The sequence below is a fragment of the Sturnira hondurensis genome, unplaced genomic scaffold (genome assembly GCF_014824575.4).
Source record: "Sturnira hondurensis isolate 20B ecotype Veracruz unplaced genomic scaffold, ASM1482457v3 Scaffold0017394, whole genome shotgun sequence".
NCBI lineage: Eukaryota > Metazoa > Chordata > Mammalia > Chiroptera > Phyllostomidae > Sturnira > Sturnira hondurensis.
In genome coordinates, this window is record NW_028090025.1 from 8917089 (window position 1) to 8934917 (window position 17829).

Sequence of the window (17829 nt, forward strand, 5' to 3'; positions counted from 1 at the left end):
CCCTAGGATAGGTATGTTGGTCTTTACTCTGGGAAGGGAAGCCACTGGTGGGTTTGCGCCTGGGAATGGCATGGTCTGTTTATCTTTGGTCTTATTTAGCTTTGAATAGACATTTGGCCCTCTTTCCCCTTCCTGGGATGTGGCCCAACTTTTGATAAATATTTAACATGCGAATAGCCAGGGATGAGAGATCAGAGGAAGCATTAAATAGGATTTCTTCCACATGTAGTTGAGTTCAGGGGCTTTGCTATCCTAATACAAGCAATGTCCTGGAGGAGTGGAGTAGAGAGATGTATGACCTCCCTGTCCATGCGAAGAGGACAGATGGTAGGCTGATCAGCTCCAAAAGGACCCGCTCAGAGATACCAAGGGCAGGGGTCAAAGCAGAGAAAGCGGTAGAGAACTTTTTACCTCTAGTGTCTGCAGCTTTCCCTTGGCCATAAGGGTCAACGAAAGGGCGACGAGTAGCTGTGAGGGAGAGAGGTGGTGGGGACAGGGCCGCTTGGGAGCAAAGGTGCTGCCCCTTTTCCAACTCTAGGGAGGGGGCGAGTCCAGAGCATCTTGCGGCTTCTGGAGTGTTAGACCTACTGCTCCACTTCTGCCAACCTTGGCAAGGATCCAGGACAATTTCATGGAACCAGTACCCAGTCAATCAAGTCTGGGGCTTTAACACGTTCTTAGAACTAGGGTTCCCAACATGTAGGCAATGCCCTTCCCTTGGGGGCCACCATGATCGGGCCCCATGGCTCATGGGCACTACTCAACCAATGGACGCCACAAGTTGGTGGTATCACGTGAGTAAAAAGTGCTCCTCGTACTGAAAGAGGATCCTGTTCTAGAGGTTCCAACTAACCACACTCTCCTGGCCCTCAGAATGAAGTAGAAAGTGTCACAGGAATGCTCAACGAGGCGGAAGGGAAGGCGATCAAACTGGCCAAGGATGTGGCCTCCCTGGGGTCCCAGCTCCAGGACACACAAGTGAGTATCCAGTCACGTCATCTGGAGGGACCTGGAGCACAACCTTCCTGGGGGTGGGGCCCTGGGACTTCGTGTGTCCTTTCTGTAGGAGCTGCTTCAAGAAGAAACCCGGCAGAAGCTCAACGTGTCCACCAAACTGCGCCAGCTGGAGGAGGAGAGGAACAGCCTGCAGGACCAGCTGGATGAAGAGATAGAGGCCAAGCAGAACCTTGAGCGCCACATTTCAACTCTGAACATCCAGGTGCTGGCTGTGTGACCTTGCTTTTCTGGGCCCAAGGCCTCCAGGGTGGATCAGGGGGTCTGATTCCTGCTGTAGCAGATTTGTGGCATTTTGCTTAGCTCACTGGCTCCCCCTGCTGTTGAATTTCTTCAGTGAGCAGAAGGTGGTCTTTGCTTCTCAGGGCCTGGGGGAACAGGGATGGGAATCACTCACTGCCCTCCTCTCACCCCACCTCTGGCCCTGCCATCTCAGCTCTCTGATTCAAAGAAGAAGCTGCAGGACTTTGCCAGCACCGTGGAGTCCCTGGAAGAGGGCAAGAAGAGGTTCCAGAAGGAAATTGAAGGCCTCACCCAGCAGTATGAAGAGAAGGCAGCTGCTTATGACAAACTGGAAAAGACCAAGAACAGGCTTCAGCAGGAGCTGGACGACCTGGTTGTCGATTTGGACAACCAGCGGCAACTGGTGTCCAACCTGGAAAAGAAGCAGAAGAAGTTTGACCAGGTAGGGGCTGCAGGGCCCTGCCCTGCTCACCGATGCTAGCTGGGAGAGTCAGGTCTGTGAGGCGTCTGGTGTGGCTGCTGTGTTGGTGACCCTTTGGGGCTAGTGTGCTTCGGTGATGGTGAGACAGCAGGACTCCTAGGTCAGAGTGAGGTGAGTGGCAGTCTTGCAGGCTGTGACGTTTCCAGGTGCCACCGCTACAAGGGCCATCGGCACACCCAGTCACGTGCCTCAGTGTTTAGCCCCAATGAGGAACGAGGTTTATTTATTTATTTGTTTTATTTGCTCAGCAAGTAGTTACTGAGTGCCTACTGAGTATTCCAAGTAATTTAAAGTTTCTACCCATTAAATACCACTTTCCCCTAACATTTCATTACAAAGAATTGCAAGCACACGGCGAAGTTGAACACACTGTACAGTGAACACCTGTGTCCCCACCACCTGGATTCGCTGCTTAACCATCTACCCTACTCACTCTATCATGTATTTATTTCTCTGGATAAGATAATGAACCTGTCATTCATATCTTATCTTTCGGATGCATTTCAAAGCAAATTATAGACACCTATATACACTTCCCCCTCGATACCTCAACATCATAGAGTAGGTTTTCTTTATAACATAATTTTGCTTCTTTTGAGGTAAAACTTACATACAATAAAATGAGCAAATCTTAAGGGTACACTCACTGAGTTCTGATAAGTGCATTTATACCTGTACGACCCAAATCCCTAAATACCAACTTTTAATATGTTACTTAGTAAATATGATTTGGTTTGCAAGTGACTCAGGGTTATCCTAAAAATCAGTTGGAAGACTGTCCTGGGAAGTGTGGGTGGCCTGAGTCCCCAGCTGGACTCAGTTTATGGGGCAGGGCTTCTGACCAACACACTGACTCCCCTTTTCCACCAGACCAGCCATCCCTTCTCTGTGCGGTCAGCTGGTCCTCACTGCAAGGGCCTGAGGTCCCTTTTATCATAGACCCGTCACACAGTGTAGGTTTGTGTGTTGACTGTGCTGTTGGGGACCCCGTTACTCACCTGTCTTTGCTGTAAGATGGAAGTCTGCTTTTTGTATGTTACGTATGTAAGATGCTGCTCTCAGAAGGTGAGGTGAACGTCAGTTTGGAGTGTTCTTGGAACAGCTTCTCCAAGCAAAGGGATAAGTGTGTGCAGATCCACTGACACCCTCAACAGTCCCCAGCTCTTGCTCACGGGGCACTTTTGAGAACTAGCTACTTGTGGCCATGAAACAACAGAATAATTGGCCTGCGGCAGGATTCAATGTCACTTTGACCTCAGTAGCAGTATGTCCTAACCGACGTGGGCAGCATTAGTACTTTCAAAACACCAGACTCAACAGATGCTGGCTCTGCACTAGGTGGCCTACAAGTCAGAAAGCGAGCTCATTATAAATTATTTCCACAGACTTCTAAATTACACCTGCTTCTGGAAAAATATGGCAGGGCTCAAGGCTTTGCAGTGATATGCAGCTGAACCTCAGGCGTGCCTAGAGGTCAGTCACCTCTTCTGTTGTGTTGTAGTTGCTGGCTGAGGAGAAAAACATCTCTTCCAAATACGCGGATGAAAGGGATAGAGCCGAGGCGGAAGCCAGGGAAAAGGAAACCAAGGCCTTGTCCCTGGCGCGGGCCCTTGAAGAGGCCTTGGAAGCCAAAGAGGAACTTGAGAGGACCAACAAAATGCTCAAAGCTGAGATGGAGGACCTGGTTAGCTCCAAGGATGACGTAGGCAAGAATGTAAGTTGCTCTTTAACATCCTCTCTCTGCATTTCACCGACCCACCCATTCTGCTGTTTATCAGTCCACGCGGGGCTTGGCTCTGTGCATCTGTCATGTGAAGTGGTCAGTGTGGACGGCAGGCAGTCCCTTGGGCTGGGGCAAAGATAGGGCCTGGCTGGAAACAGCAGTGGGGCTGGGGTCAGAGTCCAGGGATCTGAGAGGAAGGCCCTGGTCGTCACTCCTGGTCGTGCATCCTGTGGGGGCAGAACCCATCTCTCTGACCCAAATGAGCTGCCTGTCACTGTGGTTGCTGGGCATTTTCATGAAGTCAGTCCTCATGTAAAAGGTCCATGAGCTGGAGAAGTCCAAGCGGGCCCTGGAAACCCAGATGGAGGAGATGAAGACCCAGCTGGAAGAGCTGGAAGATGAGCTGCAGGCGACAGAAGATGCCAAGCTGCGGCTCGAAGTCAACATGCAGGCCCTCAAGGGCCAGTTTGAGCGTGATCTCCAGGCCCGGGATGAGCAGAATGAAGAGAAGAGGAGGCAGCTACAGAGGCAGGTAATCTGAGTCAGGGGAAGTGAGCCAACGGGGAACTGGGAACTGAGGTGGCTTGTTTCCTTCCTTCCATCACCACTTCCTGGCCTTAGGGAGACTCTTTTCTCCCCTGCAACCTGCAGATAAGGAAAAACCCGCCTTGCAGGTGGCTGTGTGCAGTGAATGCTGGGTGGGCAGGGAGAGGACCTCCTGAAGGCGGCCCAGCCCAGCAGTGCACGATCTCTCTTCCTCACTCAGATCCACGAGTACGAGACGGAACTGGAAGACGAGCGAAAGCAACGTGCCCTGGCCACTGCAGCCAAGAAGAAGCTGGAAGGGGACCTGAAAGACCTGGAGCTGCAGGCCGACTCGGCCATCAAAGGGAGGGAGGAAGCCATCAAGCAGCTGCGCAAACTGCAGGTGGGTGGTGGTCTGAGTGCCGGGCGCTGGTGTAGGGAGGGGACGCTCCCCGCAGGCTGGGAAAGTCAAGTCAGCAGCAGTGGGAGGACTCAGGCCCCTCTCCCTGCCACTGGTGCCCGTTCAGCTGGTGTTTTCTACCACCTTCGCTTTAGGTGGATGTTTCCTGCCTGGGGTCGACACTATCATCAGGCATTTGGCCAAGGCCTCAGTTCAGGTCATTGTTTCTTAGGCCTGTCAGGCCCCTCTAGAATGGCACCCCCTTATGACCACCTGGCCACCTGGGGCTGAAGGCAGTGCCCGTGCAACAGGGACTCTCTATGGTTAATTGCAGAAAATCCTAGGGGTTGGCGTGGAAATATAATTTGGGCAGCAGAACATGGGTAAGGACAGTCCTGTTGACTCATGCAGGCTCAAATGAAGGACTTCCAGAGAGAGCTAGATGACGCCCGCGCCTCCAGAGACGAAATCTTTGCCACAGCCAAGGAGAATGAAAAGAAAGCCAAGAGCTTAGAAGCAGACCTCATGCAGCTACAGGAGGTAAAGCCTCCTCACTCTGAGTGCCTCAGATGGGGACGTGGTGGCAGCAACCCCTGGCATCCAGGTTGTACAGCCACAGCTTTCCCTCCTTCACCCAGCCTTCCCCCCGGGGGGCGGGGGGGCACGACACCATAGTTAGGCCCTGGAACGACACAGGCTTTTCTCCGTCATGTCTGCTGGGCGTCCGGAGCTCAGAAGCAGAGTAGCCCTTTCCAGGGGTGGCCACAGAGACTGCTGGGGGCCTCGTGAGGAGCAGGGTGGACTCCAGGGTGAGGGCCAGCCCTTCCCTGGCAGACAACAGGTTTCCTTCCTCCCTGCCCCCCACCACCCAGGATCTAGCAGCAGCTGAGAGGGCTCGCAAACAGGCAGACCTGGAGAAGGAGGAACTGGCCGAGGAGCTGGCCAGCAGTGTGTCGGGAAGGTATGAAACAGCATGGGGACGAAGGGGATCCGAGACTCAGACGAGGGACAAGCAACTCACAGGAGAGCCTCCTAGCCCCTCATTTTAATGCTGAAAATGACAACGTTCAACTGAGCTTTAACAGGGGTCTCAGGGTTTTCACATGGTGAGAACAGGGGCCATCTGGAGACGCCAGGGAGGAGAGCTGGTCTTCACCCCACGCCTGGCTTTGCTGACTCCAACTGGCTATGAGTCCTGGTTCCCCACTTCTGGCTGTGTGATTTTGGACAAGTCTCTAAGCCTCTCTGAGCCTCAGTTTCCTCAGTTATAAATGAAGTCAACCCCAAGGCATTGCTCCGCCAAGGACAGGGAGTTTTCTAAGCCAGGGGAAGGCTGGCGGCCTCTGACACAGCTGTATTCCCTTAGGAACACGCTCCAGGACGAGAAGCGCCGCCTGGAGGCCCGGATTGTGCAGCTGGAGGAGGAGCTGGAGGAAGAGCAAGGCAACATGGAGGCCATGAGTGACCGCGTCCGGAAGGCCACACAGCAGGTGGGGGCTGGAGCAGGGCAGGGCTGCTGGGGTGGTGGGCCTGGGCACCAGGACAAGCACATGCCTCGGATCCACCCTGTAACAGGCTGGAGTTTAAAACGCCCCCCACTGGCCCAGGACAGGCATCGCAGGCTCTGTGTGCCAGGCTCGGGAGAGCAGGGACCCTGAGTGGCACTGGGAAGCTGCCTGGATGAGCTAAGGGTTAAAGGATGAGCAGGAAAGAGATGGTGGATGGAGGAGAAGGAGGGGGGTTCCTGGATGCAGTGGCTGACAAAGGCTGAAGACAGTGGGAGAAGTTAGTTCAGGACACACCCCAGGATTCTGTGCCCTCCACCCTGCTCCCCAGGCTGAGCAGCTCAACAATGAGCTGGCCACAGAGCGCAGTGCAGCCCAGAAGAACGAGAGTGCACGGCAGCAGCTGGAGCGGCAGAACAAGGAGCTCCGGAGCAAGCTGCAGGAGATGGAGGGGGCAGTCAAGTCCAAGTTCAAATCCACCATCGCGGCGCTAGAGGCCAAAATCGCACAGCTGGAGGAGCAGGTCGAGCAGGAGGCAAGGTATGGTAGGACTCGCGCTCCAGTGATGGCCTGCTTACCCGTGAGTGCTGGGAGATGTCGGGGTCAGTTAGCCTCTCCAGACAGTGGTTGTGGTTATGAGGTAACCTCAGTGGTACCCGCGCTGCGGCTGTACTGGGAGAACAGAGAGAGAACGCAGGAAAGGGCTCTGCCTGTACCTGGCCCAGAGGAAGCCCCGGGAATGTCAGCTGCTCCTAGTAAGTAGCACTCCCTGGAGCTCATGTGGCTTTTCCTAACCTAAATTTCCAGGTGTCATGTTAACGATACACAAAGTCCAAATCAACAACGCAGTTAGCACGCAGATAGAGCAAGGCTTCTCAGTTTAGTGATGGGTCCCTGAGCTGTAAGTTCACAGCACACGGTGACCATCAGGTCGTAAGGATGCCGACCCATTCTCCTTTTCTGTCCGGTGGTGGCTTCACGGACAACTAATTCATACAATCCTCCCATTCAGTGTGTACAGCCGCACGGCTTTCAGTGTATTCCTAAATATGTTCACCCTCACAGTCAAGCGTAGAACATATTCACCCCCTCAGTAAGAAACCCTGTGCCTCTCGGGCATCACCCTCTATTCCCAGCCCCACCCCCAGCCCTAAGCACCCACTGACCTACGTTCTGTGCCCTTGTCTCTTCTGGACAGTTCATGTACACAGAAGCACATGAGGCCTTTATGACCGGCTTCCCCCACTGAGAACATGTTCTCAAGTTCATCCATGTTACAGCAGGTGTCAGTGCCTCACTGCTTTTTATGGACAAATCCTAGTCTTCCACTTGATGGATCTGTGGGATAAGCCCTGAGTGGGAGCTCAGGGAAAGTGCCCAAGTGGGCCAGATGCTGGTCTGGTTTGCCTCTCGACTGCAGAGCCATCCTCCTCCCTCCCTGTGTGCAGAGAGAAACAGGCGGTTGCCAAGTCCCTGAAGCAGAAGGACAAGAAGCTGAAGGAGGTCCTACTGCAAGTGGAGGACGAGCGCAAGGCGGCTGAGCAGTACAAGGAGCAGGTACGCTGCCGCCTTGGGCCTCCCCCGCCACCACAGAGCCACCTGATCCCCAGGCCCCTCCCAGGATGCCTCCCACAAGCACCCCCCAGACCTCCAAGGGGCCCCCTGACCCTCAGGCCTCTCTTTGACAGGCAGAGAAAGGAAATGTGAAGGTTAAACAACTCAAGAGGCAGCTGGAGGAGGCGGAGGAGGAGTCCCAGCGCATCAACGCCAACCGCAGGAAGCTGCAGCGAGAGCTGGACGAGGCCACGGAGAGCAACGAGGCCATGGGCCGGGAGGTGAACGCGCTCAAGAGCAAGCTCAGGTGAGGCGGCCCGAGATGCCCACTGTGACTGTGTGTGTGTCAACGACAAAGGCTCCCTTTCCCCAGAGCCCTCGCTTCCTTCCAAGGTCCTTCCTGTTCCTCAGCATTCACGAGGGTCTGTGTTCTTGAACATGCTCCTGGTGAGGAGGGAGGAGGGGGAGAGGCAGTTTCCCTGAACCTTCTCTTCTGGCCTTTTTCTTCACCACTTTCTCTAGCTCAGCCTTCCTTGGCCCTCTTGATGTTTGGGGCTGGATTATTCTGTTTTTATTAACAGGGACTGGCCTATATATGGTAGGATGTTGAGCAACTTCCCTGGCCTCTACCCATGAGCTACAGTGGCACTCCCAGCAGTTGTGACAAGTTAGAATGTCTCCAGACACTGCCAGATGTCCCCTGGAGGCACAGTCACCCAAGGTTGAGAACCTTGCCCTAACTGCACTGAGGGCTGTTCTATCTCCCCGCCCCCCTGTAACCTCTGGTCTGAAGGTGGGTAGGTGACCATCCTGCTGCTCAGGGCTCCTTCCCACCCCACTGCCCACCTGGTTCCCTAAAGGCTTAGCTCTGAGCTTCCTGTCACATTCTCTCACACCCCTCCAGTCGACCTTCAAGCTTCTTATCACCTGCCCGCTGCCACCGTCCCGTCTCCTGGGACCTTCGTTCCACCTCCTGGCAGCCCCTACCGACCCCCTACCAGCACTGAGCCTATACTCAGTGGCTGCCAGCAGCCTTCCACACGTCCTCAAGACCCTCGGCCCCTCTTGCTTTGTTGTCCTCACTTGGTGAAAACATACCCCACATTCAACCCAACTTCCCGCCTGCAGTTCAAAGTGCTGTGAGAACAGCTAACACTGCTGCCACTTCCCACTGGGAATTCCCGGTGGCTAACGCCGAGTGCCCTCCCTCAGTGCTGCCCACACCTCAGCGTCCCATTCTCCTAAATACCTGCTTCTCATCTTCCCTCTAAAATTACTATCTCCACCCAACCTCAGCTGATGACCTTACTTCCTATTTAACTGAAAAATAGAAACTATCAAGAAACATAAACAAGCTCTGACTGCCCCATCAACCTACCTCCCTACATCTGTGCAAATTTCTTCTTTTCCCCCTCTTTCTGTGCTGAACTGTCCAGCACCTAAGGTCTGTTAGACCTTCCTTCCTGTTTACTCCAGGACATTGCTCCAGAAATTCCCACCTTTCCCTCGTGCAACACTTTCCCTCTCATGGAGTCATTGCATCAGCTGTCTTAGCCTCACTCCCCTCCTCGTCCTGACCACACGCTCTGACCCGCGGTCAGCCTGCGGTCCTCACCTGACTCTGCAGTACCGTGGGTTACCAGTCCATCACTTTCCTCAATGTCCTTTCTTTGCTGTGCTTCCCGGACACCAGCCTCACCTGCTTTCCTTCCTACTCCCTGGCTTCTTTCACGTCCTACACCGGTATCCCAGCTCCAGGCCTGCTTGCCGAGGGTCTGCCCCAAGGCACCGTCCTGGTTCTCTCCTCCTGTCTACCTCCACTCACTCCTCCCTCTGGGATCTCAGCCGGCGCTGTGGCCTTGCAGTTCCATCTACAGCTACTGACTCCCTAGTTTTTTCCTGGAACTCCAGACCTGCTTGGCATTCCTACTCAGTACCTAATGGGCAGCTCACACCTTACGGGCCCCAACCTGAGCCTTGATTTGAACCTCTTCACCCCCAAACCAGCTCCTCTCCCAGTCCTACCCAGCTCAACAAATGGAATGGTAAAGTTGCCACTAACACAGGCCACAAACCTTGTGGTCATTCTTTACACTTCTCCCCTCTTCATACCCTACATCCAGTCTATCAGAAAACCTGGTCAACTCCCTTAAAAACACCATATATCAAGAAGCCAACCTCTTCTTGCCACCCTGGTCCATGCCACTGTCCCCTCCCATCCAGCTAACTCCCGCAGCTTCCTCGCGGGCCTCCCTGCTTACGTGCCATGCCCCTTACAGTCTGCTCTCAGCACAGCTGCCAGAGGAATCCTGTTGAAAGTTGGGTCATGTCCCTCCTTTGCCTGGAACCCTCCAGTGGCTTCCGCCTCCCTCAGAGCCAAAGTGATGTCTTTGCAATGGTTGGTTCCACTGGGTCCTTCACGATCTCTGTCCACTGCCTCCTAAACTACTCCTTGACCTCTTCACACGCTGCTTCAGGGCCTCGGCGGCACCTCTGGCTGCAATGCTCTACCCCAGGCCTCCCCACTCTTCCGTTCCTTCAGATGTTCACCTACTTCTGTTACCCTTCCTACAACCGCTGACCCACACCCTACAGTTCTCCTCTCCTACCCACCTGTGACCATTTAACCTGCTACTTATTGTACTTATTCACGATCTGTCTTTACTCTCACCTGCAAGCCCATGAGCAGAGAAGTTTTGTCTGGTGATTCATCCCCAGTGTCTGGGGCACAGAGTAAAACTTCAATCACTGAGTCAGAGATGTTCCTCTAACCTTAGTCATCCTCAGTCACCTTTGCCTCTTACTGCCGACACTAGTGTTGACTTGATATTTTCTTCAAAATGAACTGTGTTAATCATACATTACCACCCCTCCTATTGTTACACCAGCATCGCCTGCACCAATAGGTCCCATGCAATTACATACAGTGAAAACAACAGTGAGTTCTGGCCATTATGGCCACAAATTGATGACCTTACAGCCTACTTCTCAGTTAAAAAGTGAGTGACAAAACACGTGAGCACCGAGTAGACTTTCTCTGAAAAAATCAGACATATTTTAAGAGTTGAAAAGGTAGCACCTTTCTGACTGCGCGTTCAGCTATCCAATGGCGTGCCCGGGAGCCCTCTGAAATCACCTGGCCCTGTAGACTCCAGACTGTGAGAGCCACTGCATGAAACAAGGAGAAAGCAAGCCCAACCCCTTTCAGAAGGGGGAAGAGAACAGCTGGTTCAGGGTACTGGGATTCAGGAAGGAGCCCTCAGCCCAGCATACTGAGGGGCTTATGGGTCCCTAATGAAAGGAAACCAGGCCCAATCTCTCAGGTCCAGCAGGGGCCTGGAAGCATGCCCCAGGCTGGCTGTCAGTGGAGGAGAGCTGCTGTCACCACGTGGACACCAGAGTACGCTCTGCTGGTGGTGACACCCCTCAGTGCTGGCTGAGTGGGGGAAAGTCGTCAGCCACTCCCGCTCTCTCACCCCTTTGCTGTCTGTCACTATGCCCTTTTCTCTGGACACGCTGCACACCCTATGTCGGTTCTCCCCTAGACAACCGACCCTTCTTGGGCCTTACACGCCTGTACTAAACCACTTTTACAGCCCTAACATGAACACACACAGAATGCAGGTGGAGGACGAGTCACATTTTCTGCCTTCTCGGAGTCTTCTAGATGTACAAAAAACTAAAATCAAGCACAGCTTTTCTCCAAATGGAGCTTGTCATGAGGTCGGCAAGTCTAGCCAACTCTCAGAGGAACTGCAAACAAATTTCATAGTTGAATCAGTCAGATAACTCTCGACACAAGCACTCCTAGGGGGTGGGAGCCCTCTCGACACAGGCCCCCCTGGAGCCTGACCGGTGTCCCCATCGCGTGCCACATCTCCAACATGGGCTGCCCAAGGCGTCCACCTCTACCTTCTAGCTATAGACAGAAAAGGCAACGAAGACCAAGTAATAACTGAGATTTTGCAGCACGCTCTGTCTAAGACTCTTTTCCCACTTGGATCTTTCAAATAGCCTACGCTCATGCCTTTGCCTCCCTGAACAGGTCTGCGTAATGGGAGGAAGCCACTTGTGCTCTTAAAAGAAGCTCGGAAAGACAGAAATTCACTTTTTGATTAAAAGAAAGTAGCTTGTCCTTTTGTGTAACAGCCTGGGCTTTAGGTGCTTCATTGGAAGGTTGACTGAAAAGTGCCTGTAATTATTTAATTGAGGCACATGCCTCCATGATCGAAAAGGCACTTAAATGGGCCCCCTCCCGTCTGTCTGATGATAACCACCAAGGACTCTCTCCTCTCTCTGTTTCAGAGGCCCCCTCCCCCAGGAAACTCCGCAGTGACTCACCAGGTATCAAGCCTTCAGCTTCACTGCGGCTCCTATGTGTTACGCTCAGTCTCCATTTCCTTTCTGCCCATCGCGCCCTCCCTGCCCCCTTTCTGGCCCTTGCACATTTCTGTGAGATTCCTGCAAAATCTGAAGGCTTAGGCATCTTAGTTCAAAACTGTCTTCCATCACAGTGAAGATCAACACAAGACCTCATGTCTTGACCCATTCCCCTCCTCTACTTCCGCTTTGGCATGACGTGGCATCAAATGTGTCCTTTTCACTGTGTGTTGACGACAGTTAGAGGCTGTGTCACTTAGACTGTTCTTACTTGCATAAGAGGGCCGCTCTCCCAGGGACAGGGCCTCTCGCTGTGCTGTGCTTCCTCGTCCAGCTAAGACACTGCACTGAACAGGCACAACAGCACCACAATGTGGGCACGTTCCTGGAGAATGGCTTCAGTCGGGGTGGGTCTAATTCACGAATCGGAATTGACAAAGCACAGGTCCATGGTACCACAGCCCAGAAATCTGTCCCTCCTCGGCCAGGCATTCACAAACTTCTCTGCAAAGGAAGTAAGAGCTCACCACGATACCTTACAGGCGCTGGGGCTGCGTCAGGCTTCAGCATGGCCTAGCGCCTCACTGCATCTTCAGCGTTCAAGGGTGGACGCAGGCCACCACAGAGCTGTGCAGAGTCCGGGCAGAGCCCGTTCCCTAAGTCTCACAGGCATGTACTCGGACTGTGGAAGGGATACACAAGACTCTGGGAAGCACATGGGACCCTTCACAAGACAAAGTGAAGAGGCCTTGACTTCTCTGGGGTTTTAACAACTTTTCCACACGTAAAGTTAGGCAACTAGGGCCTGGTTTTCCTCATTCACCTTCAGAGGCCAAGCAAGCCCTGGCTTGTGTCTGTCTTCTCTTTCAAAGAATCCCAGCGTTGCTGTCACTTCCCAAATACTTAAAGCCAGATGAGGTCTTGGCAGGAGCTTTTAGCCTTTAAGACACACAGCTTTGCAGACGCTCCCGACAGCTCACTGGGGTCACAGCATGAGCTGAATTCTGGGGCTGGATGGCGCAGTGGGTGCTTCTACCCCAGTGCTCATCCCCGGTATGCCAACAGCGCTCTGAACGAGTTCTCTGAGTCCACAAATAGAACCCAAATTCTCCAGGACCAGACCCTTTAAGAAATTCTTTAGAGGGGTCCCTTACTTCCTGTGACAGACATAGCCAGGGTCAACCTTTGCCTAGGATTTGAAACCATTTCCTTCAAGAAAGACACCTGAATCAGAACAAACAGGCTCATGGGATTGGAGCCCAAGCAGGGGACTTGCTCAGTGAGTGACTCAGGGCAGTTTTGTCCTTAGATCAAGAGAACCCATTTATCAATTAAATTCTTCTAGCCAACAAATTCAGACTCCTTCAGGAGGCAGAGTGCCCAGCGCCTAGGGAGGCACTGTTCGCTGGCCCTGGGCCACCCCACTACCTGAGGTACAAGTAGGGGAGAGCTGCCTGGGCTGCTGCTCCTCCCCCAGGGCTCTGAGGCCCTGCTATCACCCAAATTCTTAGGTCTTTTGAGGTCGCTGCTAGAGAGAGAGTGATGGAAATTTAGTTGTGACAGAGCAGGAGGCCCAGAAGGTCCCCTGACATGAATGAGGCTGGCCTGAGTCTAGCTCGGAGCGGAAAGTCTAGTGTAGCTTTACTCCTGACCTCTGCACCTTGGGAATACCAGCCAGTGGGTTTTCCCAGCCCGGGTTTCTCCCACCCTCGGACCCCAATCTGTTGGGATGCCCCTTCTCAGCAGATCAGGATTCTCTGAGCCTTGCTTACGCCTCCAATCTTACCTGTCCAGGATGTCCCTGACTACAATATCAATAACTGGGATGGGCTCACCTTCGTGGCTTTTCTGTCCAGCCTCTGGGCTGGTCAAGTGGGCTGTTTTTCTTACAAAAAGTCCGCTTTCTTCTTAGATATCCTAAAATGATTTAAGACCTGACCTCTGAATCAGGTCAAAACAAGGCCAGCTGGCCATTGCCCAACATAATTATTTGTTGGGGTCACTGAAAAGGAGGCAAACATTTCTCCCAACCGTGAAGGTAGATAAATTTTTCTTCTTCCTGCCTGCCCCGCCTCCTATGCAAAGCCTCACTTGAGATGGCCAGGGTCACCTGAGGGTAACTCAGGGCATCAGGCAACACAGAGGAGATGGGAGCGGTAGGGACAGGTGTCCTACCAACTAGAGCTAAAATACACTTTGGATTGACACAGTCAACTTATTTTTCTAACAAAGTCATGGAGCAACTATTATAAGCCCAGAATGGTGGCTGCCATGGTGAGCAAAACACAGACAAGACTCCCACCCTGGAGTAACTCAGTGCAAGAACTGTACCCCACGAGAGCTGGGGGTGCTGTGCTGCCTTTAACCAGAGAACAGCCTTCCAGCACCTGCGCAGTGACCTGTCTTCCTCTTGGGGCTGACCTTAATGTCCATTTTCATCATCTTCCAATTGAACACCTAAAACCCTTCCCTTTTTTTTCCACCTCTGAAGGCAAGGTGTAGAATGAGAACAGGACATTTCTCCTTCATACCTACACTCCAGTGTGTGAATAAACCCATCAGGACGTGGTCACCATAGCAGACCAGAATCCTGTGGGCTGTCGAATAACCAGGCCAGGCATTTTTTCCAAAGCCAACCGTCCTGCTCTGAAGAATCTACCCACCTGCCCCACCCCCTCCAGCTGACCAAATGTAACCATGCCTTGAAACTGGTCAAGATTGTTGACTTTGACCTCAGTATTTGTGCCTCAAAATTTGAGTCTGATTTTTGCCCCATCTAAAAAACCTTTTACAATCTCAAGGGAGATTTCTGTTCTAAAGAAATGTGTTTTCTTACAACCCACAGGCGAGGAAACGAGACCTCTTTTGTTCCCTCTAGAAGGTCTGGAGGACGTAGGGTTATTGAAAATGCAGACGGTTCGGAGGAAGAAATGGATGCTCGTGATGCGGACTTCAACGGAACCAAAGCCAGTGAATAGACAACGTGCTGAAAACAAAACAAGACGGCCCCCAGTGGACTCTGCTTCGCACCGTCTAAAGCCATTTTCAAATTCCAAACATCACAGACACCCCTCACGATGAACATAAGAAAAACACTGCCCTGTGTTCAGGGTATGGATTTAGGTTTTGAATCATGTACCAAATGAGAGAAGCCAACAGGAGACACAGACACACCCTCTCCGCCCCTGCCCCCTGTCAACGAGTTGTGCCCAGGTTTTGAGTTTTTAGAAAAGTATACCCATGGTAACTTAATCACCGGCAACTTAGTTTACATAAATGGGGAGAAAGTCACCAAAATGGGTGCCACTGCCCGCACCCCCCCCTACTCCCAAGCCATTCCCTAACCTCTGAGTAGGACCTTGTTTGAGAATTCTTTCCCCAGCCTGGTTACCACACCTCAGATGCACACAGTTCACTGAGACCAAGTGCCTTCCATAGCCACCTGAATTAAAGAGGAGACACTGCTCAAATGGGTAAGAGCAGGAATGTTACACTGTTTTATACGCACCCAGACTGTATTTAAGGACACCCTCACAATAAATAAAAGGTTATAAATCACTAGAATGTAGTCAGTTTTTCTTTTGTTTTCTACAGAGTGAAAGAATATTCTCCTTTAATCCTCACAGCAACCCTATGAAGTCAAGGTTATTTCATAAAAGGAGAGACAGGCCTAGGGAGGTGAAATAAATGGTCCAAGCTCCCACCTGGCAGAAAGAACAGAGATGCTAAGTGAGTGTGTGTGAGGGGCTTCTCCAACCAGGAGGTGGGCAGCCCAAGGCTCAGGGAGGAGGAATACAACCAGGAAGAACATCTTTATCCATCAAAACCAGTATGTATGTAGCCTTGGCTGGCTTAGCTCAGTGGATTGAGCACTGGGCTGTGAACCAAAGGGTCTCATGTTCGATTCCCAGTCAGGGCACATGCCTGGGTTGCGGGCCAGGTCCCCAGTGGGGGCCACACAAAAGGCAACCACACATTGATGTTTCTCTCTTTCTCCCTCCCTTACTCTCTCTAAAAATAAATAGATAAATCTTTTTTAAAAAGCAGTATGTATATAAAGTAAAGAATACAACATTTCCTTGAATTTTTAAGTTAAAACACAAGAGTTGACAAAGTTTGTAAAGGCCAGAGAGTATTTTAGTTTATATGTGGTCTCTGTCACGGATTCATTTTCTTTGAAACAACCCTTTAAAAACACACACAAAAACCATTCTTTGTGCGAGGGCCATAAGAAACCAGGCTGTGGGCCCTTTCCTTCCTCAGCTGGAGTGTGCCGGGCAGGTGCCTTGCAACAGTTCAACTCCAATGATGCTCGGACCCCGTGGGCTCAAGTAGGTTTGAGACAGGCGTGAACAGGGAGACCGTGAAAGCTCAGCTCAAAGACCAAATGCTCACACACCCTGAATTGCATGCAGATGTATCCCCAAAACAGTTCTAGGGGGTTGATTTGAAGGGAAATGTTTAAAAAGTAAGTTTTTAAATGTTTAGTTACTTGGTTAAAAACAAAAGTCTTTTACCATCCAATGGGCAAACACAAAAGAACATAGCAGCATTTACTGACCATCACCACACACAGATTGAAAATTAGTTTCTCTTGATTTTATTCTTTTAAAAAAATAAAAGTACATCTTCTTACCAGTACAGGTTAGCATGTTTCTAGGATAATGAACCAGACACTGAAGTTTAATTCTCTGTAGAATTTCAGTAGCACTTGAAAAGTTCTATTTTCAAATCAGGAATACGTTTGCTGTTCTTTTGGAAAAATAATTTAGTAACCAAGGGAAGCTTGTTAAGCTACACACATGCTCCTGAATTCATGTCTTCTTTGTACGTGAGAGCAAAAGCATGAGACAGCCATTCACAACAAGCAGTGATGAGTACACGCACTGTCCAGGCTGAAAATCCTGTGTTCGTTTCTTCTTTGACAAGCAGGCTTTCAACAACAATCCTGGGGGTTTAATCTTATGTGAAGGTCACCCTGATTATTTCATTATGGCCTTGAGTGAAATCCTATTCTTAAAGGCTGCATTTCCAAGGCCACTCCATCCCAGTGACCTTGAGGGCCCTGAAGTGGAGGTCACCCCCATGCCAGGGATGCGGCTCAGGACAACTAACAGTCGGGACCGATCTAAAAAGGACAGATTTCCCATGACCCCGGTCCCCATAGAATGTGCTCGGAAACTCAAGCACTCCTCTAAAAGCTTCAACGAGAGGCAGGTGAGAAAGTCTACGAGGTGCACGCCACCCGTTTCAATAAGCACGTGCCTACTCTACTCTCCACTCCTAGACGGGATTTCAGTGCACAGATCCCTGCTGTGCCACACAGTGTTGGGAGACTGTTCTAGAAGAAAGCTCCAGCTGAACGGGGCTGGGGTGAGCCTGAAGTGGGCTCAGGTTCCTCTTGAAAGGCGTCTTCAGACATTAAAAACACCTCTCAAGGCCAATCAGGACTTGGGTCAGCTCACAATGATGGGGTGGCCTCAGCACCCACACCGCAGAGCCCTTTCCAGAGGGTCTGGTTTGTCCGGATCCCTCTGCAACACAGCACCAGGGAGGCTGGGGATTAAGAAACAACACTTCACAGGGTCAACCGCCAGGGCCCACAGGCGATTGCCTCAATCATTGGCTAGTGGGACTGCTCGCCCATATTTCTTGAACTAACAACAACAAAAACACAGAAAAACCTAGTGTGAAGAGGGGAAGGAAAATAACAGCTCCTGCACAGACACCAGTAGCTTCGCTCCTGTGGATTTCCTAAAGCAACATCTTGACTACACCCTGGGCAGATGGCAGCGATGGTGAGGACAGATTTGAAGCTGGCTTCCCAAACTCCAGGCGTTTTCCCGACCTTCAGACAGAGCAAACCAAATTAAGCAGACATTACAGCTGCTACAGATTGACTATCATCAGCCCACAGTTATAAGAGTGAATATCAAGAGTCAGGAGCTGTGTCACTGCGTCTCAATTTTCTCTCCTGTGAAATGAAGAAAAGGACACTGGCTGT

General features: G+C 51.7%; 2 protein-coding genes across 9 annotated transcripts in view; one reads left to right on the top strand and one right to left on the bottom strand.

Moving 5' to 3' along the window:
* MYH11 (myosin heavy chain 11) overlaps positions 1-15386 on the top strand; it is a 121085-nt gene extending 105699 nt beyond the window's left edge. For 2 of the 4 annotated variants that reach the window (XM_037067750.1, XM_037067751.1), the window contains 14 exons: positions 874-978; positions 1067-1219; positions 1451-1699; positions 3240-3452; positions 3781-3993; positions 4228-4389; positions 4798-4926; positions 5259-5347; positions 5753-5876; positions 6223-6431; positions 7340-7448; positions 7580-7752; positions 11751-11789; positions 14671-14758. In XM_037067750.1, the coding sequence (XP_036923645.1) occupies positions 874-978; positions 1067-1219; positions 1451-1699; positions 3240-3452; positions 3781-3993; positions 4228-4389; positions 4798-4926; positions 5259-5347; positions 5753-5876; positions 6223-6431; positions 7340-7448; positions 7580-7752; positions 11751-11781 (1959 nt within the window). In that variant the 3' untranslated portion in view covers positions 11782-11789; positions 14671-14758. Of the gene's footprint in view, positions 1-873; positions 979-1066; positions 1220-1450; positions 1700-3239; positions 3453-3780; positions 3994-4227; positions 4390-4797; positions 4927-5258; positions 5348-5752; positions 5877-6222; positions 6432-7339; positions 7449-7579; positions 7753-11750; positions 11790-14670 lie in introns of all 4 variants that reach the window. The other 2 variants (XM_037067748.1, XM_037067749.1) reach the window with 1 other exon arrangement.
* A 1016-nt stretch (positions 15387-16402) lies between these two features.
* Positions 16403-17829, bottom strand: part of NDE1 (nudE neurodevelopment protein 1) — a 39875-nt gene continuing 38448 nt past the window's right edge. For 4 of the 5 annotated variants that reach the window (XM_037067690.1, XM_037067692.1, XM_037067691.1 and 1 more), the window contains one exon: positions 16403-17673. In XM_037067690.1, coding sequence (XP_036923585.1) covers positions 17580-17673 — 94 coding nt within the window. In that variant the 3' untranslated portion in view covers positions 16403-17579. Of the gene's footprint in view, positions 17800-17829 lie in introns of all 5 variants that reach the window. The other variant, XM_037067694.1, reaches the window with a different exon arrangement.